The following is a 23,153-nucleotide window of genomic DNA, read 5'->3' as shown; positions in this document are numbered from 1 at the left end:
CCAACCACTTCCTAGCCGTTACTCCATTCTGCTGAGCGCGGACGGTCCGCCCGCCAGGTCCGGACGGTCCGCCCCTGTAGATCAACGGTTGAAAATGCAACGGTCAGCAGTAACGGCTATATCAACGGCTATATTGCATTTAATGCGTCGTCAGATGTCAGACAGACCCAGTCGCGGACGGTTCGGTCGTGCACCCCGGACAGTCCGCAAGGCCGCTATAATTCATTCTTCCGAACCCGTCACCTTCGGGTTTTTCGGATCCTTGCCTACCGGACGGTCCGCGCCTGAGGCCGGACGGTCCGAGCGAGGTCTCAGATGGTCCGCGCTTATCCTTCGGACGGTTTATAGTGCAGACTCGGATTTTTGCATTGGTTCTATCCGAGGGTCATCCTTGTGTCGCGGACGGTCCACCGCAAGGGCCCGGACGGTCCGCGCTTGGCCTGTTTTTCCAAAAAGCTTCTCCTGTCTGGAATAATCTACGATATTCCGGACAGTCGATTTAGTATAGTTGAAGATGAACCTTTGACACCTGTAGAACATATAATCTAGAGCAAACTAGTTAGTCCAATTATTTGTGTTGGGCAATTCAACCACCAAAATCAATTAGGAAGTAGGTGTAAGCCTAATTCCCTTTCAATCTCCCCCTTTTTGGTGATTGATGCCAACACAAACCAAAGCAAATATAAAAGTGCATAATCGAACTAGTTTGCATAATGTAAGTGCAAAGGTTGCTTGGAATTGAGCCAATAAGAATTCTTGCATGGATTGTTTCTTTATTTTTAACATTTTGGACCACGCTTGCACCACAAGTTTTGTTTTTGCAAATTCTTTTGTAAATTCTTTTCAAAGTCATTTTGCAAGATAGTCAACGATAAATGAATAAGATTTTTGAAAAGCATTTTCAAGATTTGAAATTTTCTCCCTTTGTTTCAAATGCTTTTTCCTTTGACTAAAAACAAAACTCCCCCTCAAATAAATTCTCCTCTTAGTGTTCAAGAGGGTTTGAAGATATCAATTTTGAAAATACTACTTTCTCCCCCTTTAGAACACAAAGAGATACCAATTTGAAATTTACCAATTGAAAATCATTAATTTTAAAATTAGGGTGGTGGTGCGGTCCTTTTGCTTTGGGCTCATACTTTCTCCCCCTTTGGCATGAATTGCCAAAAACGGATACGTTGAGTGAGATATAAGCCCTTCCTAATTATTTTCTCCCCTTTGGCAAATAAAAACATATGAGTGAAGATTATACCAAAGATGGAGAGTGAAGCAGAGCGACGGCGAAGGATGGGTAATAGAGTGGAGTGGAAGCCTTTGTCTTCGCCGAAGACTCCAATTCCCTTTTAATATACCTATGACTTGGTTTGGAATACACTTGAAAACACATTAGTCATAGCATATAAAAGAGACATGATCAAAGGTATATTTATAAGCTATGTGTGCAAATTAGCAAAAGAAATTCCTAGAATCAAGAATATTGAGCTCATGCCTAAGTTTGGTAAAAGTTTGTTCATCAAGTGGCTTGGTAAAGATATCGGCTAATTGATCTTTAGTGTTAATGTATGAAATCTCGATATCCCCCTTTTGTTGGTGATCCCTAAGAAAATGATACCGAATGGCTATGTGTTTAGTGTGGCTATGCTCGACGGGATTATCCGCCATGCGGATTGCACTCTCATTATCACATAGAAGAGGAACTTTGGTTAATTTGTAACCATAGTCCCGCAGGGTTTGCCTCATCCAAAGAAATTGCGCACAACAATGGCCTGCGGCAATATACTCGGCTTCGGCGGTAGAAAGAGCGACCGAATTTTGCTTCTTTGAAGCCCAAGACACCAAGGATCTTCCCAAGAACTGGCAAGTCCCCGATGTGCTCTTCCTATTAATCTTACACCCCGCCCAATCGGCATCCGAATAACCAATCAAATCGAATGTGGATCCACGAGGGTACCAAAGCCCAAACTTAGGTGTATAAGCCAAATATCTCAAGATTCGTTTTACGGCCGTAAGGTGTGATTCCTTAGGGTCGGCTTGGAATCTTGCACACATGCAAACGGAAAGCATAATGTCCAGTCGAGATGCACATAAATAAAGCAATGAACCAATCATCGACCGATATACCTTTTGATCCACGGACTTACCTCCCGTGTCGAGGTCGAGATGCCCATTGGTTCCCATGGGTGTCTTGATGGGCTTGGCATCCTTCATTCCAAACTTGGTTAGAATGTCTTGAGTGTACTTCGTTTGGCTAATGAAGGTGCCCTTTTGGAGTTGCTTGACTTGGAATCCTAGAAAATACTTCAACTCCCCCATCATAGACATCTCGAATTTCTGTGTCATGATCCTACTAAATTCTTCACATGTAGATTCGTTAGTAGACCCAAATATAATATCATCAACATAAATTTGGCATACAAACAAATCATTGTCAAGAGTTTTAGTGAATAAAGTAGGATCGGCCTTGCCGACTTTGAAGCCATTTGCAATAAGGAAGTCTCTAAGGCATTCATACCATGCTCTTGGGGCTTGCTTGAGCCCATAAAGCGCCTTAGAGAGCCTATAGACATGATTAGGATACTCACTATCTTCAAAGCCGGGAGGTTGCTCAACATAGACCTCCTCCTTGATTGGTCCATTGAGGAAGGCACTCTTCACGTCCATTTGATAAAGCTTGAAGCCATGGTAAGTAGCATAGGCTAATAATATACGAATTGACTCAAGCCTAGCTACGGGTGCATAGGTTTCACCAAAATCCAAACCTTCGACTTGTGAATACCCCTTGGCCATGAGTCGAGCTTTGTTCCTAGTCACCACACCATGCTCGTCTTGCTTGTTGCGGAAGACCCACTTGGTTCCTACAACATTTTGGTTAGGACGTGGAACTAAATGTCATACCTCGTTCCTTGTGAAGTTGTTGAGCTCCTCTTGCATCGCCATCACCCAATCCGAATCTTGAAGTGCTTCCTCTACCCTGTGTGGCTCAATAGAGGAAACAAAAGAGTAATGCTCACAAAAATGTGCAACACGAGATCGAGTGGTTACCCCCTTATGAATGTCGCCGAGGATGGTGTCGACGGGGTGATCTCGTTGTATTGCTTGGTGGACTCTTGGGTGTGGCGGCCTTGGTTGTTCATCCCCCTTGTCTTGATCATTTGCATCTCCCCCTTGATCGTTGCCGTCATCCTGAGGTGCCGCATCATTTTGATCTTCTCCTTCATCAACTTGAGCCTCATCCTCATTTTGGATTGGTGGAGATGCTTGCGTGGAGTAGGATGGTTGATCTTGTGCAAGTGGAGGCTCTTCGGATTCCTTAGGACACACATCCCCAATGGACATGTTCCTTAGCGCGATGCACGGAGCCTGTTCTTCACCTATCTCATCAAGATCAACTTGCTCTACTTGAGAGCCGTTAGTCTCATCAAACACAACGTCACAAGAAACTTCAACTAGTCCTGAGGACTTGTTAAAGACTCTATATGCCCTTGTGTTTGAGTCATATCCTAGTAAAAAGCCTTCTACAGTTTTAGGAGCAAATTTAGATTTTCTACCTCTTTTAACAAGAATAAAACATTTGCTACCAAGAACTCTAAAATATGAAATATTTGGCTTTTTACCGGTTAGGAGTTCATAGGATGTCTTCTTGAGAATTTGGTGAAGATATAACCGGTTGATGGCGCAGCAGGCGGTATTGATCGCCTCGGCCCAAAACCGATCCGGTGTCTTGTATTCATCAAGCATGGTTCTTGCCATGTCCAATAGAGTTCGATTCTTCCTCTCCACTACACCATTTTGTTGTGGAGTATAGGGAGAGGAGAACTCATGCTTAATGCCCTCCTCCTCAAGAAAGCCTTCTATTTGTGAGTTCTTGAACTCCGTCCCATTGTCGCTTCTAATTTTCTTGATCCTTAAGCCGAACTCATTTTGAGCCCGTCTCAAGAATCCCTTTAAGGTCTCTTGGGTATGAGATTTTTCCTGCAAAAAGAACACCCAAGTGAAGCGAGAATAATCATCCACAATAACTAGACAGTACTTACTCCCGCCGATGCTTATGTAAGCAATCGGGCCGAATAGATCCATGTGTAGGAGCTCCAGTGGCCTGTCACTTGTCATGATGTTCTTGTGTGGATGATGAGTGCCAACTTGCTTCCCGGCTTGGCATGCGCTACAAATTCTGTCTTTCTCAAAATGAACATTTGTTAGTCCTAAAATGTGCTCTCCCTTTAGAAGCTTATGAAGATTCTTCATCCCAACGTGGGCTAGTCGGCGATGCCAGAGCCAACCCATGTTAGTCTTAGCAACCAAGCAAGTGTTGAGTTCAGCTCTATCAAAATCTACCAAGTATAGCTGACCCTCTAACACTCCCTTAAATGCTATTGAATCATCACTTCTTCTAAAGACAGTAACACCTATATCAGTAAATAGACAGTTGTAGCCCATTTGACATAATTGGGATACGGAAAGCAAATTGTAATCTAAAGAATCTACAAGAAAAACATTGGAAATAGTATGGTCAGGTGATATAGCAATTTTACCCAATCCTTTGACCAAACCTTGATTTCCATCCCCGAATGTGATAGCTCGTTGGGGATCTTGGTTTTTCTCATATGAGGAGAACATCTTCTTCTCCCCTGTCATGTGGTTTGTGCACCCGCTGTCGAGTATCCAACTTGAGCCCCCGAATGCATAAACCTACAAAACAATTTTAGTTCTTGACTTTAGGTACCCAAACGGTTTTGGGTCCTTTGGCATTAGAAACAAGAACTTTGGGTACCCAAACACAAGTCTTAGAGCCCTTGTGTTTGCCCCCAACAAACTTGGCAACTACCTTGCCGTATTTGTTAGTAAGTACATATGATGCATCAAAAGTTTTGAATGAAATAGCATGGTCATTTGATGCAATAGGAGTTTTCTTCTTAGGCAACTTGGCACGGGTTGGTTGCCTAGAGCTAGATGTCTCACCCTTATACATAAAAGCATGATTAGGGCCAGAGTGAGGCTTCCTAGAATGAGCTTTCCTAATTTTGCTCTCAGGATAACCGACAGGGTATAAAATGTAACCCTCGTTATCCTGAGGCATGGGAGCCTTGCCCTTAACAAAGTTAGACAAGTTCTTAGGAGGGGCATTAAGTTTGACATTGTCTCCCCTTTGGAAGCCAATGCCATCCTTGATGCTAGGGCATCTCCCATTGTAGAGCATACTTCTAGCAAATTTAAACTTTTCATTCTCTAGGTTATGCTCGACAATTTTAGCATCTAATATAGCTATATGATCATTTTGTTGTTTAATTAAGGCCATGTGATCATGAATAGCATTGATGTCAACATCTCTACATCTAGTACAAATAGAAGTGTGCTCAACGGTAGATGTAGAGGGTTTGCAAGATTTTAATTCTGCAACCTTAGCATGCAACATATCATTCTTAGTTCTAAGGTCGGAAATAGTGGTATTGCAAACATCAAAGTCTTTAGCCTTAGCAAATAATTTCTCATTCTCATCTCTAAGGCTAGCAAGAGAAATATTCAACTCATCAATCCTAGCAAGTAAATCAACATTATCATTTCTAGGATTGGAAGTTGAATCAATACAAACATGAGAATCAACCTTAGCAATTAATCTAGCATTTTCATTTCTAAGGTTGTCAATAGTCTCATGGCAAGTGCTTAGCTCACTAGACAATTTTTCATATTTTTCAACTTGTTGAGCATAAGCATTTTTAACCTTAACATGCTTTTTATTTTCCTTGATTAGGAAGTCCTCTTGGGAGTCCAAGAGATCATCCTTCTCATGGATGGCACTAATCAATTCATTTAATTTTTCTTTTTGTTGCATATTTAGGTCGGCAAAAAGGGTACGCAAATTATTTTCCTCATCACTATCATTATCATCACTAGAGGATTCATATTTAGTGGAGGATTTAACCTTCTTCCTTTTGTCGTCCTTTGCCATGAGGCACTTGTGGCCGACGTTGGGGAAGAGGAGTCCCTTGGTGACGGCGATGTTGGCGGCGTCCTCGTCGTCGGAGGAGGAGTCGGTGGAGCTCTCGTCGGAGTCCCACTCCCGGCAAACATGGGCATCGCCGCCCTTCTTCTTGTAGTACTTCTTCTTTTCTCTCCTCTTTCCCTTCTTGTCGTCGCCCCTGTCACTGTCACTAGATATAGGACATTTTGCAATAAAATGACTGGGCTTACCACATTTGTAGCACACTTTCTTGGAGCGGGGTTTGTAGTCCTTCCCCCTCCGTTGCTTGAGGATTTGGCGAAAGCTTTTGATGATTAAAGCCATCTCCTCATTGTCGAGCTTGGAGGCGTCAATTGATTGTCTACTCGGTGTAGACTCCTCCTTCTTCTCCTCCGTCGCCTTGAACGCCACCGGTTGTGCTTCGGACGTGGAGGGTTCGTCAAGCTCGTTGATCTTCTTTGAGCCTTTAATCATACATTCAAAGCTCACAAAATTCCCGATAACTTCATCGGGAGTCATTAGTGTGTATCTAGGATTACCACGAATTAATTGAACTTGAGTAGGGTTAAGGAAAATAAGTGATCTCAATATAACCTTAACCACCTCGTGGTCATCCCATTTCTTGCTCCCGAGGTTGCGCACTTGGTTCACCAAGGTTTTGAGCCGGTTGTACATATCTTGTGGCTCCTCCCCTTGGCGAAGACGAAAGCGACCGAGCTCCCCCTCGATCGTTTCCCGCTTTGTGATCTTGGTGAGTTCATCACCCTCGTGCGCGGTCTTGAGTAGGTCCCAAATCTCCTTTGCATTCTTCAACCCTTGTACCTTGTTGTATTCCTCCTTGCTTAGAGAGGCGAGGAGTATGGTTGTAGCTTGAGAGTTGAAGTGCTCGATTTGGGCCACTTCGTCTGTATCATAATCTTCATCCCCTATGGATGGTACCTGTGCTCCAAACTCAACAACATTTCATATACTTTTGTGGAGGGAGGTTAGATGAAATTTCATTAAATCACTCCACCTAGCATAATCTTCGCCATCAAAGGTTGGCGGTTTGCCTAATGGAACGGAAAGTAATGGAGTATGTCTAGATGTACGAGGATAGTGTAGGGGGATCTTACTAAACTTCTTGCGCTCTTGGCGCTTAGAAGTTACGGACGGCGCATCGGAGTCGGAGGTAGATGTTGATGAAGTGTCGGTCTCGTAGTAGACCACTTTCCTCATCCTCTTGTGCTTGTTGCCTTTCCGATGCGACTTGTGGGAAGAAGACTTTTCCTTCTTCTCTTTGTGGTGAGAAGAAGAAGATCTTTTCTCCTTCCGCTTGGAGGAGTCCTTCTTCTTCTCCTTCCTCTTGGTGCGGGACTCTTCCGATGAAGTGCTCCCTTGGCTCGTAGTGGGCTTATCGCCGGTCTCCATCTCCCTCTTGGTGTGATCTTCCGACATCACTTCGAGCGGTTAGGCTCTAATGAAGCACCGGGCTCTGATACCAATTGAAAGTCGCCTAGAGGGGGGGGTGAATAGGGCGAAACTGAAAATCTCAAAAATAATCACAACTACAAGCCGGGTTAGCGTTAGAAATATAATAGAGTCCGTGAGAGAGGGTGCAAAACAAATCGCAAGCGAATAATGAAGTGAGACACGCGGATTTGTTTTACCGAGGTTCGGTTCTTTTAAACCTACTCCCCGTTGAGGAGGCCACAAAGGCCGGGTCTCTTTCAACCCTTTCCCTCTCTCAAACGGTCCCTCGGACCGAGTGAGCTTTCTCTTCTCAAATGCTTGGAACACGAAGTTCCCACAAGGACCACCACAAGATTGGTGTCTCTTGCCTCAATTACAAGTGAGTTTGATCGCAATGAAGATTGAAAGAAAGCACGATTGCAAAAACCAAGCGACAAGAGCGACAAATAACACACGGATTACTTTCTCTCTCAAGTCACTAATCACTAATGATCTCTTTTCTCAATTGTGAAACTTGGAGAGATAGAGGCTTTGAATGTGTCTTGGAATGGATTTCTAGCTCTTGTATTGAATGTTGAAGGTTGGAATGCTTGGGTGAAGTGAATGGAGGTGGTTGGGGTTGTATTTATAGCCACCAACCACTTCCTAGCCGTTACTCCATTCTGCTGAGCGCGGACGGTCCGCCCGCCAGGTCCGGACGGTCCGCCCCTGTAGATCAACGGCTGAAAATGCAACGGTCAGCAGTAACGGCTATATCAACGGCTATATTGCATTTAATGCGTCGTCAGATGTCCGACAGACCCAGTCGCGGACGGTCTGGTCGTGCACCCCGGACGGTTCGCGAGGCCGCTATAATTCATTCTTCCGAACCCGTCACCTTCGGGTTTTTCGGATCCTTGCCTATCGGACGGTCCACGCCTGAGGCCGGACGGTCCGAGCGAGGTCTCAGACGGTCCGCGCTTATCCTTCGGACGGTTCATAGTGCAGACTCGGATTTTTGCATTGGTTCTGTCCGAGGGTCATCCTTGTGTCGCGGACGCTCCGCCGCAAGGGCCCGGACGGTCCGCGCTTGGCCTGTTTTTCCAAAAAGCTTCTCCTGTCCGGAATAATCTACAGTATTCCGGACAGTCGATTTAGTATAGTTGAAGATGAACCTTTGACACCTGTAGAACATATAATCTAGAGCAAACTAGTTAGTCCAATTATTTGTGTTGGGCAATTCAACCACCAAAATCAATTAGGAAGTAGGTGTAAGCCTAATTCCCTTTCAGTCTCGGGACATGGCCTTACTACACTCGGTGCGGTATCAGCAGTCCCTGCGACGCTGCCACGCCCGAGGGGTTCGGTCCCGAGACCTCCAGGTGGGCGACTTGGTGCTTCGGCTGCGACAAGACGCCCGAGGGCGGCACAAGCTCACGCCTCCCTGGGAAGGGCCGTTCGTCATCGCCAAGGTTCTGAAGCCCGGGACGTACAAGCTGGCCAACAGTCAAGGCGAGGTCTACAGCAACACTTGGAACATCCGACAGCTACGTCGCTTCTACCCTTAAGATGCTTTCAAGTCGTTCGTACACCTCGTTCACACATAAAGTCTAACCATCAAGGAAGGGTCAGCCTTGCCTCGGCAAAGGCCGACCCTCCCTCGGGGGCTAGAAGGGGGAACCCCCTCCGCGTCAAAATTTTCCCCGGAAAAGATCTTTTCTGCCAGAACGTCTTTCGTGCTTTTCGACTACTTCGAAAGTGGGATCCTGAAAACGACGGAGTACACGTAAGCAGCCAAGGCTGACCGAGCCGAGGGACTCCTACGCCTTTGGGATACGGATACCTCACTCATCACCTTCTGCGATAAGTAACTCATGCTCGGATAAGTGATTCCGCGGACCGAACAAGTCTTCACGCTCGAAAACCCTTCTGCCGAAACGATTTTTCGGGCCTTCTCGACTATATCGATAGCAGAATCCTACAGACGAGTAAGAGTACACGTAAGCGGCAAGGCCGACCGAGCCGAGGGACTCCTACGCCTCCGGGATACGGATACCTCACTCATCACCTTCCGTGAAAAGTAACTCTCGATCGAACAAACATTTCTGTTACCGACAAATAGGTCCACATACTCGAAACAAGAGGAAAAGAAACGCAGCTTTACAACACGACGACAGTATGTTTGGGCCTCGGCGGCCGCAGAAAACATACGCACACTACAAGATAAACCGATCCTACAGGCTCGGACCTTGATGGAGGGGGAGCAGCAGCACCCTCGGCGTCAACTACACCTTCGGCGAAGTCTGACCGAGCCTCGGACGGCAACGCGGTCGGAGGATCTCTGCTCCGAAGTACGACATCTGCACCGCACCCGGGCCATCGCTGCCAGGGTCTCCTCCAAGAATCCGGCCCGAGCAGACGGCTTGGCCAGCCCGAAGCCTCAGCCAGCTGTCCCCCGAGGACATCAGCCCGGCTCATGGCCTCGGCAACTCGACTCCGGCGCTGGTCCCGCTAGTGGACGGCCCGGCCAGGCTCCGGCCAACGAAGTCTTCTTTTCGAGCCAACTCTGCCTCTGTTCACACTGACACCGCTGCCTTCGGCTTCGGCTCATCGAAGAGCGGGCGAGGGTTCCCTTAACTAAGCAAGAGAAGCCTCGGGCGGCAAGGCCGATCGAGCTGAGGGACTCCTACGCCTCCGGGATACGGATACCTCACTTGTCACCTTCGCACGAGGCAACTCACACTTGGTTAAGCGGTTCAGTTAGCCGACAGGCAAGTCCTAGTGCTCGAAATGAGGAAAAAACACGGCTCCGTGCCAAAAATACATACATGTTCAGGCCCCGATAGCCACAATGAACAGACACCGGCATTCAAGGTGCCATTACAAACGGAACTCCGGTTCCGTCCCCGCGGGTATGAACAACCTCCACACCGGAGGGCCTGCGGGGCGCCAAGCTCCGGGCGACTCGCCAGCGACCTCTACAATAGCAGCCATGGTCCCAGGACGGACGCAGCCATCGGAAGGCTTTCGTTCGCGTCCCCACTCAAGGGACGCGAACCAGATATTAAAGCCAAAGAGCCGGGGGTCGGTCCGTAGGCGGCGCTGATGGCCTCGACGGTGGGGAAGCTTTCTCCAGCTGCCACCACGTCAGCACCGACGGCGGCGTCCGCCTGTCCACCAACGCTGCACCAACGAGCGCGGGCCGCTCCAAAGCGCACCGGCAGGTCCTCGCTCCCGTCCTCGCCACGAAAGCGAGGACAGAGGACGGAATGTTGCATCCTAGCTGGGCAGCAACAGTTCGCCTTCCCCGGCATGGCTGGAGGACGCCTCCTCCTCAGAGCTGGAGGATGGTTTCCACCACCAGAAGCTGGAGGAAGAGGTGGCCAGCTGACCCGTGCGGGAGGTAGAGCCCTGGCTCACCTCGCTCTCCGCCCCAGCAAGGATGATGAAGATCCTTGAAGCTGAGGGCGGGGCAGAGATCGCAGCCCGGCTTGCTTCTCCCCACCCAGGAGCTGGTGGTCACCGTCTTGGGTGACCACCGGCGAGGGGATGCGGCCGGGCTGCCTGATGAAAATCCTTGAAGCCGAACGATGGCTGAAAGGTACCAACTTCCGCGAAGTTGCGTTCCTCCAACGACGACGAGGCGGAAGAACCGCGGGCGCCCCCCATCCGGGGGCTCGGAAGGTGGAAAGACGTGATGCATAAGGGGAGCGCGAAGACATGGTTGCCTTTCAAGGGGGTCACCCTCCTTTTAAAGGCAACTCTCCCCACTTGCGTCCTCAGCCATCACGGGCTGAGTCTTCTCCAACACGCTCCAAGGTCCTCCCCCTACAACACGGGGCTGGGTCCCACGCGTCACGCAAGCTGGCCCAGGGCAGAAGAAGCCAAACCGCCGCGCGCGGTGCGCGCAACTGCCCAGCGGTTACGAGCATTTCCTCCACTTTCGCCCAGACCAGCGGGTGAAAGGCGCGGACCACCATGCAGGTGGCATGCAACCGCACCAAGGGGGCGCACCCTTTCGACTTCGACGCGTCCAGCATGGAGGCCCAGGCCCACACGTCATGCAACCGGCGCGCCGGTTACTACGTGCAAGAAACTGCACCGCCACTCGCGCCACTACCGTGCCTCCTCGACTGCGGAACCAGTACCGTGACTCGAGGCAACCCTGCGCATGACCCAACGGTGCCAACCAAGCACATCGGCCATGGGTCAGTCAGCCGCGGGAGAAGGCGCGACGGCCGATACGGCCAGAAATGGGCCGACAGTAATGGCGGTGGCAGGTGGGCGGAAGCAGCGGTCAAGTCGTCAGCAAGCTCACGTCCCCTCCTGGGACAGTGAGAGAACCCTCTCCCACGGCGTGAAGACGACGCGCTCGTGTTCCGTCCCTCGAACGGCTCGCGCACGCGCAACGGCCGCCCCATGAACCACTCGTCCTGTCGCATTGACTCTGCGGCAGGACGGGCAGCACCTTTGGCGGGTGAAGCAGGCGACGCTTCACCTCCGCCATAATGACCGCGTCAAAAAAGGTGCACCACGTCATTCGATTTCGTATCCTTTTCCTTTTTCCTCTTTCTCTCTCTTACAACAGGGACCGGGAAAGGGGATACCCCGAAAGGGATCCTTCTCCGCGAAGGAAGCGGGCCCCGAGCCCCCCTACTAATCAGAGGTTCAAAGGCTGGCCCCTCGGAAGGGTTCAACAGCCGCCTCAGAGCACTCGGGCTCCGCGCCCACTACTGGTCAGAGGTTCGAAGGCTAGCCCCTCGAAAGGGTTCAACGACCGCCTCAGGCCACTCGGGCTCCGCGCCCACTACTGATCAGGGGTTCGTAGGCTGGCCCCCGAAGGGTTCGACAGCCGCCTCAGACGCAGAGTGAGGGATGACCCTAGGTACGTTCGATACATAAACAAGGCTTGGGCTACGCTCCCGAGGTACCCTAGGACATTTCCGAGACCAACGGGAACGATCTTGTAACGGAATCCCACCAGAGGGAGGCATCGAGCCCTCGGACCCCGTCAAAAGGGGACCGGGTCCGGCAAATCACCCACAGGTACTTTTGGAGCGCGCCTCCGGGCCACTAGCCGACCCCTAACAAATGGGGCACGGGCGTCCACTCGGATTACCCGTTAGCAACTCACTGGAGACACCATGTTCGGCGCCCTCCAAGGGCAACATGGCGCTTTTCCCCCCTCCTCCTTGCGGAAAGGCGATGCAGGGGCGTATGTAAAAAAGTCGAGTCTGTCCTTGACCGTCCTCTCGCTCTGTGCGGAGGCTCGGGGGCTGCTCTCGCAAACCCAGCTCCGGCCAAACCGTTGACAGCGTCAACATACCAGCCCGAGAACTTGGGACTCGACTATGCACCTGGGCTACGACAAGTTCGCATGAGGGAACAACCAGACCGGCCGAAGCATCACGAAACGCATTAAGACCTCGAATGAGTCACACCACTCCTCCGAGGCCTCGGGGGCTACACCCGGCGGGTGCGCTCGCGCGCACCCACCAGAACGAAACGCAACCGAGAAAGGCCGATCCCCTTGCAAAAAAGTGCGACAAAAGCCTCCAAGCGAGTATTAACACTCCCTTTGAGGCTCGGGGGCTACTGTCGGGGACCATAATTAGGGGTACCCCCAAGACTCCTAATCTTAGCTGGTAACCCCCATCAGCACAAAGCTGCAAAGGCCTGATGGGTGCGATTAAGTCAAGGCTCGGTCCACTCAAGGGACACGATCTCGCCTCGCCCGAGCCCAGCCTCGGGCAAGGGCAGCCGACCCTGGAGGATTCACGTCTCGCCCGAGGGCCCCCTCAAGCAACGGACACACCTTCGGCTCGCCCGAGGCCCAGTCTTCGCCAAGAAGCAACCTTGACCATATCGCCATGCCAACCGACCATATCGCAAGAGCATTTAATGCAAAGGTGGCCTGACACCTTATCCTGACGCACGCCCTTCAGTCGACTGAGCCGAAGTGACCGCAGTCACTTCGCCGCTCCACTGACCAGCCTGACAAGAAGACAGCGCCACCCGCGTCGCTCCGACTGTTGTGCCACTCGATAGAGTGAGGCTGACAGCGGCCAAGTCCGGCCTCGGGCGCCATAGGAAGCTCTGCCTCGCCCGACCCAGGGCTCGGACTCGGGCTCGGCCCCGGAAGACGACGAACTCCGCCTCGCCCGACCCCAGGGCTCGGACTCGGGCTCGGCCCCGGAAGACGACGAACTCCGTCTCGCCCGACCCCAGGGCTCGGACTCGGCCTCGGCCCCGGAAGACGACGAACTCCGCCTCGCCCAACCCCAGGGCTCGGACTCGGCCTCGACCCCGGAAGACGACGGACTCCGCCTCGCCCGACCCTAGGGCTCGGACTCGACCTCGACCTCGGAGGACAGACTCGACCCCGACCTCGGAGGAGCCACCGTCTCGCCCGACCCAGGGCTCGGACCAACCACGTCACAGGGGGAGCCATCATTACCCTACCCCTAGCTAGCTCAGGCTACGGGGAACAAGACCGGCGTCCCATCTGGCTCGCCCCGGTAAACAAATAATGATGGCGCCCCGCGTGCTCCGTGACGACGGTGGCTCTCAGCCCCTTACAGAAGCAAGGAGACGTCAGCAAGGACTCGACAGCCCCGACAGCTGTCCTTCCGCAAGGCTCCAGCGCTCCTCCGACGGCCACGACATCACATGAACATGGTGCCAAAACCTCTCCGACTGCCACGACGGCATGTACTTAGGGCACTAGCTCCTCTCTGCTAGACACGTTAGCACCCTGCTACATCTCCTATTGTACACCTAGGTCCTCTCCTTACGCCTATAAAAGGAAGGTCCAGGGCACTCGTACGAGAAGGATGGCCGCGCGGGGGAACGGGACGGCGCGCATAAGCCTCTCGCTCTCTCCCACGCGGACGCTTGTAACCCCCTACTGCAAGCGCACCCGACCTGGGCGCGGGACAAACACGAAGGCCGCGGGTTTCCCCTTTACGCCTGTCTCCCTCTGGTTTCCCCCCTTCGCAGTCTCGCGCCGACCCATCTGGGCTGGGGCACGCGGCGACAATTTACTCGTCGGTCCAGGGACCCCCCGGTGTCGAAACGCCGACAGGTCTCGAACCAAGAAGACTCAAAAAACTTTCGGGTCGTGTCGTGCTAGACCAAAGAGTAAAGACAGTGGCTCAGGCCGACCCTAAAGCTACATCGTGCCTTTGTCTGGCCGTGTCGGCCTAAACTTGGCTCATATATTTGAACCACATAAAGTTTAAATATTACAACCACATGAAGTCCATGACTTACTAAATTAAAGGTATTAAATAATGAGATCATCATTTGGTCACATAAAGTATAAATATTACAACATATAAGTCCATAGGTTACTAAATTAAAGAAATTAAACAATATAGACTTCATCAGGTCGTGTCGGTCCAAGCTCGATCCATGTGTGCGGGCCATGTCGGGGGACTGATGGGCCAGAATTTGAGACCCGATCTAGGCTCGTCTGAGAGTCGTGCTAGTCCGGTCCATATTATTTCGTGCTGGATCATGCTTCGATCTCCTGTTTTTGAGCCATGCTTGTGTTGGTTTCTCTCCCCTTTTAGTCTTGGTGGGAGTTTTAGTCTAATAGTTCTAATCTATCTTTATACATGCCTTGCCGACCAAGTGAACTCTCGTGCAAGAGTGTGGCGTGGTTAGCTTAGGTGAGTCTTACCAGCGATCGGATCTCCATCCATCTGTTAGTTCTATCTCTCGTTTCCGTCTGTTCTATCTCTTGTTTTTTATAGCGCATGAGAAGAGAGAGGTTACACGAACATAAAATTCCACTTGCTACTACCTACCTTATTCTTACCATGTTCTTGGAATCATACACTCATACTGGGGCCCATACCCTCAGTCGGGCCCCATTGTTCGAGATGTCTTTCTCTAGGGTGGATGCCATCCCTGCCGTAGGGGCAAAATGACAGGAGCTAAAAATTGAGTTTCCTCGTTCGGAGAAAATAGCCCTCATATGATCTCTTTTCTATCTTAGATGTTATTATTAGGCTACTCTCGATGAGAGTTTGATTGCATTATTACCAATACTACCACATCATCAAGACCGAGATGAAATAAAGAATAAAACATACTCTCTCAATATAAAGTTTCGACTACAATGCCAATTAAGTGTAGCATCTAAATAGCCAATAGAAATGTATGAAATGAATGGAGATTAAACAATTTGTTCTCAATAGTGGTTTCATGCGTTTTCCAATGTCTTGTAAATGAGTTGACATGTTTTCATAGTGATGAAACAAGTTCTATTCATTTCATAATAAATATGATGCCATATCAACAAAAATCTGATATGGCATTCTAATTATTATATGAAACTTGTCACCAAACTATACATTGAGAATGACCTTATCATGTCCAACTTCTTCAACAATGAAATAGGGCGCCCATTGGTTAAAAAAAAGAAGGTATTGGCGACTACGCCAAAACAATTTGGGTCTATTTGGGAGACAATTATTTTTATACTTCCTCTCACCTAAATTAGTATTTATTTTAGCTCTTGATTTTTACGTCTATATTCAAATAAGCAATGATAAATATAGACCCGTATATAAAATACATAAATTAAATTAAGTATCGTGTGAATCCATTAAAACCCCAAAACGAATTTTAATTTAGGACAGAGATAGTACTTTATAAGCAATACCATGGTTCATAGAAATATTGTAGTATATTATACTATGAGGTGTTTGGTTGTATTTCTAAAGACTGCATTTTCAAAACCGTGTATTATAGATACCATGATATTTTTATAGATAGGAAACTTCACTCAAATCCAAAAATTTTAAGACATGTCTAGCTTTTGCTGAATACCATGATTATAACGTTGTATCTAAACAATAGATAATATTTTTGAAGATGGCTAAAATTATGGTATTATCATGATAATTACAAAGTATAGTATTTTAAAAAACCATGATGCTAAAATACAGTTACTGAACAGGATCCCAACCATTGGCACGGTTACTCCACGACAAAGGAAGAGAGTGCATGCCTGGCTACTGCACAGTGCATCTCGGGCGACGACACAGGGCCCCTAACTTTTTTGGGCCTCAAAATTTTGAGTTTTTTAATATAATTAATTTAAGAAGGTAAATATTGTTTGATATTTTGTAAAATGATCGGCAAATTCTTGACTTTAAAATAGATAATATGAGAGGATAAGAATATGATAATAGATCAAATATAAAGAGCCCATTTTAGACTATTTTTTATCACTATGTACTATAGGTTATAGCGTCTACTTTTATGTTTTGCACCAGGGCCTAAAAAACTCAAAGACGGCCCTGATAGTGGAAACTGAATTCTGCCCGATGCAGGTTGCGGCATGTTAGACACACAATGAAAAAGGACCATACTGCTCTCGTGAATCTGCATTCGAAAAAGAGATATATGGTTTCTTCAAGATGACAGAAGCAGCAGGTGCTATTACCTATCCAATTGCGCCTAGCTAAATTATCTTTCGTGAGTAGCACACTTCTATGGAGGTACCAAAGAAAGACTTTGACATTGAGAGGTGCTCTAATCTTCCAAATACTTTTGTTCAGATTTGGGGAGCCCACCCGAATCAGGGCATGGTAGAATGATTTCACCGAGAAAATACCGGAAAATACCGTTATGTGTTAGTTTCGAGTGAAATGTTCAGGTTCTGACCTTATGGTGAGGTTAGCAACGCGAGGAAGTAATCTATTCCAAGCTACTAACTTGTTCCCTACTAAAGCCCTTCGTCAAGAAATATTTGGTGGGGAGGAACTGAGTACATCGGCAATAGTGGCCTTTTTAGCTCTGGCGATATTATAAAGACAATAATATTAGGCTCTCAAGGGCGTAGATCCCAACCATATGTCATCCCAGAACTGGACCTGTGTGCCATCCTGTGGTATTCTAGATACCATGTTGTTTTAATAGATTGAAAAATCCACTCAAACCTAAAAAATTCAAGACATGACTAGCTTTTGTCAAATATCATGGTTATAACGTTATATCTAAACAATACTTTTAAACAATACTGTGGTATTCTAGATACCATGTTGTTTTAATAGATTGAAAAATCCACTTAAACCCAAAAATTTCAAAACATGACTAACTTTTGTCGAATACCATGGCTATACCATAGCTATAACGTTATATCTAAACAATAGGTAATATTTTTGAAGATGGCTAAAATTATATTACTATTATGACAATTACAAAGTATAGTATTAAAAACATGTTTTAAAATATTGTTACTGAACATGCCCTTTACCGTTGGTATGGTTACTCCACGACAAAGGAAGAGACTGGAAACTGAATTCTGCCCAGTTCAGTAATCAGTAATCACCAGTGATATGAACGTATCTTGATTAGTTTAAAAACATTCTGACATGGAACGTTTTGGTCTAGATTCTAGCTTAGCTTAAACAAACAAGGTGCTAATATAGTCGCCTGCATTTGCGGCTACGTTTCTTTCTCAAAAATACCACTCTGTTGTCTTGGAGACGTTGTTATGGGTACCTTGTTTCTCAGTGGTGAACGGTGGGCGTGCCTGTTTTTTTAAAAAATAAAGTTCATAAATAACCAGCAAAAAAACTTTAGCAGAGCACGCAATGAGAAAGAAATCAAGGGTTCAAACCGCAACCCTGATTTTTTTTCAGGAAACAGTTAAATAAACTAATCACCGCAATTCAAGAACGCCACACCATGGCGATCGAAAGCTAAATAAACTAATCATCGAATAAAAACGGACTCCTCAGCACCGCACCCATACATAGGTGCCGGACTCGTCCCAGCGAAGAACCGGACGAGCGAGCAAGAGGCCTCCTCCTCAAGCTTCGAATCCTCCCCTTCCGCGCTTTCCCTCCCCCTCCTCCTCCTCCCCTTTCCAGTCCCCACCCCAGCGAAGCTTCCAAAGCCGCCCCAACCCCAACGGCCGCCCGGCCCGATCGAGCAGACAGCTGCCGCGGCCCTCCCCGCCCCGCACGCGACCTCGGAGCCATGGAGAAGTACGAGCTGCTGAAGGACATCGGCGCCGGCAACTTCGGCGTGGCGCGGCTCATGCGGAACAAGGAGACCAAGGAGCTGGTCGCCATGAAGTACATCCCCCGGGGCCAAAAGGTCCGGCGCTCTGGACTGGTGGAACCGAGTACCGACGAGCTCCCGAGACGGGTTCGCGTGAGATCCAGGGCGTTTGCTGACATGTGAATCGCTCGTTTGCGCTTGCAGATCGACGAGAATGTGGCGAGGGAGATCATCAACCACCGCTCGCTGCGCCACCCCAACATCATCCGGTTCAAGGAGGTCGGCGAAAAACGCGATGTTTTGTGTTTGTGTGTGTGTGTTGCCCGGTGAAGGGCTTGTGCTAAAGCTCGTTTCCTCCTGCAGGTGGTGCTGACGCCGACGCACCTGGCGATCGTGATGGAGTACGCCGCCGGCGGCGAGCTGTTCGACCGGATCTGCAACGCCGGGAGGTTCAGCGAGGACGAGGTGAGGACCGGTTGCTTGCCCGAATCACGCATGCCGGGGGATGGGATTCCTTTGTGCTGGTAGTAATTCGTGTGAATGCTGGCTGACTGCGACTGTGCTGTCCTTGCATTGCAGGCGAGGTACTTCTTCCAGCAGCTGATTTGTGGCGTCAGCTACTGCCACTCCATGGTAAATAAAAGATAACGAAAAAAAAAGAACGACTTTTTTCTTTCTTTCAGCAAACAGCGACGTGTCCAAAACGCGAGATTATTTTTTTTTCTTGTGGATTTGCAGCAAATCTGCCACCGAGACTTGAAGCTGGAGAACACGCTGCTGGACGGCAGCCCGGCGCCTCGCCTCAAGATCTGCGACTTCGGTTACTCCAAGGTCTGTTCGTCCTCCTCGGTTTTTTCTTCTTCTAAAAGCAGACGGACTTTCCGTCAGAAGGCGGCGGCCCCCTTTCCAGCTTTGCTTGCTCTGCTCTGCTGCTCACCCGAGAATGCTCCTCTGCCTGCCTATGGAACCTGTTCATTTTCTCTTGCGTTGCGTGACACACTGAACCTGCTTGAAGAAAGTATCGGTGGACGTCGCACTCATAAGTAACTGACGCCTACTTTCTTCTCCACCGTGGTCCTTTTGGTTGCAGTCGTCGCTGCTGCACTCGAAGCCCAAGTCGACGGTCGGCACGCCGGCGTACATCGCCCCCGAGGTGCTCTCCCGCCGGGAATACGACGGCAAGGTCAGTCTCGCGCTCTCGCTAGCAAACTCCCCCCTCGTCAGATTCTCTCCTCTCTCTCTCTCCCTCCCCTGAGACGCGGCAAAGTGGGCCCTCCTCTGTCCCAGTGACGATCCTGTCTCGCTTGTCGTGAGCCTGCGTACGAGCACGTGCCGCCCCCTTGGAGTCCACGTAGACGCGGGTCTCAATGCCATCCCCCGGACTGTAGGCAGGTATACACCAGGTCCATATGCGACCACACTAGTGTCAGCATTCAGCATTGGGGCCCATAGCAAAAAAAAATAGATACTCTAGTACTGCTATCAGTGTCCATACACCGGGCTCAGACCCGTGTGTAGCAGGTCCATAGACCAGTGGGTCCCCCTGGGCGCAGCGGGTCTGGCGGACGGTGGGATTTGGGATTTGTCCGAGACTGAGATTTGCCCGCCCGTGGCCGTGGGCACCGAGCAGTGGGCCCGGCGAGCATCGTGATTCGGCTTCACACGCCGTCGCAGTCGCAGTGCGCACGCCGCATGATTCGGCTTCAGGTACGCTGGCAGCAGGCTGCATGCAGTGCTGCTCTGTGCTGTGGCCTGCCGCCTGCCGCCTGCCGCGCTGCCGGGGCTCGGGACGAACAGGAACAGACCGTGCGATGGACGGGGCCGGGAGACCATGGCTGACTCTCACATAGTGTGTGTCACTACTAGCTCCTGTTGCTGCTGCTCCTGTAGAGGATGCAGTTAGATGCTTTAGATTCCCATCTAAATTTGACCTGTTACAACAGGCGGAATTAGTACTAGACTAGTGTTACTGTAGTACCCCAGTCACCCCGAGTGGGTTGAGTTGAAAAACAAGAGAGAAATCATTCTGGAAACAAAAAAAAATGCATAAAGAGATCATGGAAGGATATGCATGTTCCTTCCCATGTGAAGCGATTTGGACATTCACATCCTCTTGTTTCTCCGGCGATCACACATCACGCTTGATGGTGATGCACCTGCTTTTCCCTGCACGCCACACACATCCCAAAGCCCTCACGCTTGATACTCTGTAGATACAGATATTGTTCGTGAGTGCTGCATGATTTTAGTGAGGTTGAAGACCAGCGAATGGCTGGCGAGGAGGAAGTGTCACTTTGTAAATAGGAGCATGCAACATTCAAAATATCTTCATAAGAAATTTGAAAGGAACAGACAAGAAAACATTACGTGAATCCATACTTTCCCTGTGACAAGCTGGTTGGGATAGCGCACAACAAGTTCTCTTTTTTTTTAGAGGTTCAATCCATACTTGATGAGCTGATGTCCTTTTTTTTCGTAAACATTTTACCATCATGGTTTTAACTGACCGATGTCTATCACAAGAGGCCCTCGGCCCTCAGGCGCAGTCCTTTCAAGCAGTCATGTTAGACTGAAATGAACCGCTCTGGTTGGCCTCTTGTGGTCCTTTGAAGCTGTTTTCTACTCCCCCTTTTCCTTTTTCTTTTTTATCGCTGTCAGCTACCGGGAAACAGTGCCTGCATTTCGTTGTATCGCTCCCCCAACAAACCTATACCAGTCTACTCTTCTGCTTCCGTTTCTCCTTTCCAGCACTGCAAAATTGGTTGCATTTGCTTGTCAGAATTCAGAAACGGTATGATGCCTTTGGACTATCTCCAGCAGCTTACCCATTCCCATCCTCATATTCAAACTCAACTTTGCAAACAGTGTAGTATAAGTGTTTTGGGTGACTATAGCTCATTGTGTTTTTGTTTTGTTGATTTGGAGAACATCGTCCCTTCAAGACTGTGCAAAGAGACCACAGTGACGTTGAGATGGCCAAACAGGCCGCCCGGCCCGGACCGGGCCCGGTGAAGCCCGGTCAAAAACCGGGCCGGGCCTGCTGAGCCATCGGGCTTAATTTTCTGTCCAAGCCCGGCCCGTGCGGGCCTAAACGGGCCGGGCCGGCCCGTTTAGCACAAAAATGGGCCGAAAAGCGGGCTAAACGGACCGGTAAGCACATTTTAGTGTAAAAAACGAGCTTAGAGGTAAACGGGCCGGGCCGGGCTAGCCCGCCGTGCCTAGTTTCCTGTCCAAGCCCGCCCGCTTATTCTACCGTGCCGGGCTCGGACCGGGCCCAAAAAGCGGGCTTCGTGCCGGGCTCACGGGCCTCGTGCTTTTTGGCCATCTAACCATACGGTGCCCACTCCTACTTCATAAAGTTCTCTGTCCGTTTCCACATTAAAAGATTGTATTCACAGCCTTTGTTTTATTTTCTCCAAGTCCTACCTGGTTTTGTCTTGAGTGAATTTGGCTTGCCTGCACAGTTCCTGGACCAGCAGTTTTAGTTTGATAACTCTTTTGTGTGGGAGTTTAAAAAAAAAACAATCTCAGTTGTTTATATTGCCCTAAACTCCTTCACTACTGTTAGAACTGATGTTTTCAAAGGCGCGCAGCTATCAAATTATACTCTGATGTTTTCAGTGTTCTTGTCATTAGAGAGGCCTTTGCGTGTTAATGTTCTACTGGCAATAAATGTCCTTTAGCTCAAACTTCACCACTTTGTTATCGCCTTTACATTTGTTGGTTTTGTTTTGCCTTAACCATATTTGCGTGCGGCATCTGATTGATGGTTCAGACAGCCGATGTGTGGTCCTGTGGAGTCACTCTTTATGTGATGCTGGTCGGTGGTTACCCTTTTGAGGACCCAGACGACCCAAAGAATTTCAGAAAGACGATCGGGGTAACAACTTCAGAGCTTCTCTTCTTCCCTCAATATAATAAACCCCAGGTTCTTGTCCCTTATAATGTTTTTCTTGGTGTATATCCTTTTTCTTTTTCGTAGAGGATCATGTCAATCCAATACAAGATACCAGAGTATGTGCACGTGTCGCAAGACTGCAAGGAGCTGCTTTCAAGGATCTTTGTTGCAAACTCTGCAAAGGTAACCCATACATGTAAACTCAGGATCATCTTAAGCGGTTCTTATTTGGTACGAGGTTGGTTTCATCGCATTGCATCTCCAAACCCGTGCAGAGAATAACGATCAGGGAGATCAGGAACCACCCCTGGTTCCTGAAGAACCTGCCCAGAGAGCTCACGGAGGCTGCGCAGGCCATGTACTACAAGAAAGACAACAGCGCCCCGACCTACTCCGTCCAGTCCGTGGAGGAGATCATGAAGATCGTGGAGAAGGCGCGGACGCCGCCTCCTTCCTCCACCCCCGTGGCTGGCTTCGGTTGGGCGGAGGAGGACGAGCAGGAGGACAGCAAGGATCCAGACGAGGAACACGAGGACGGCGAGGACGAGTACGAGAAGCAGGTGAAGCAAGTCCACGCCAGCGGGGAGTTTCATCTCAGCTGCTGAGGGTTTTCGCCGGCCTGCTAGTCTGTGGTACCAGCCGATGATGGACCTGCTAGTCTGTGGTCTTGTTTTCAAGTTTTCTTTCATTTTTTTCTTTCTTTTGCTGTGGTGCCGCATGACTGCAACAGTTGTAAATTATTGAAGGGGGTTCCAGCGTTGCCCTTGTATTGACTCATTCAAGCTAGCATGGGGAACATAATTATGGAATAAAACAGGTCGTTGAGCATGCTGTCGATATGAT

General features: G+C 49.2%; 1 protein-coding gene across 1 annotated transcript; it reads left to right on the top strand.

Moving 5' to 3' along the window:
* The first annotated feature begins 18,137 nt into the window (after positions 1-18,137).
* gpm300 (uncharacterized LOC100282729) lies at positions 18,138-23,141 on the top strand. The gene is made up of 9 exons (NM_001155635.2): positions 18,138-18,508; positions 18,617-18,691; positions 18,776-18,877; positions 18,992-19,045; positions 19,151-19,243; positions 19,503-19,595; positions 22,188-22,292; positions 22,395-22,493; positions 22,586-23,141. Exons 1-9 carry the CDS (start codon positions 18,389-18,391, stop codon positions 22,913-22,915), a joined length of 1,071 nt encoding a protein of 356 aa, NP_001149107.2. The 5' UTR covers positions 18,138-18,388; the 3' UTR covers positions 22,916-23,141.
* Positions 23,142-23,153: the final 12 nt, after the last annotated feature.

The sequence above is a fragment of the Zea mays genome, chromosome 2, assembly GCF_902167145.1.
Source record: "Zea mays cultivar B73 chromosome 2, Zm-B73-REFERENCE-NAM-5.0, whole genome shotgun sequence".
Taxonomy (NCBI): domain Eukaryota; kingdom Viridiplantae; phylum Streptophyta; class Magnoliopsida; order Poales; family Poaceae; genus Zea; species Zea mays.
This window is presented reverse-complemented; position numbering and strand designations above follow the sequence as displayed.

Excerpts from the sequence above, each read along its gene's own strand:
- gpm300 (NM_001155635.2), top strand. The coding sequence starts at position 18,389 with ATGGAGAAGTACGAGCTGCTGAAGGACATCGGCGCCGGCAACTTCGGC. Across the intron at positions 19,244-19,502 it reads GCGACTTCGGTTACTCCAAG|TCGTCGCTGCTGCACTCGAA; the intron begins GTCTGTTCGTCC and ends TTTTGGTTGCAG. Across the intron at positions 22,293-22,394 it reads ATTTCAGAAAGACGATCGGG|AGGATCATGTCAATCCAATA; the intron begins GTAACAACTTCA and ends TCTTTTTCGTAG.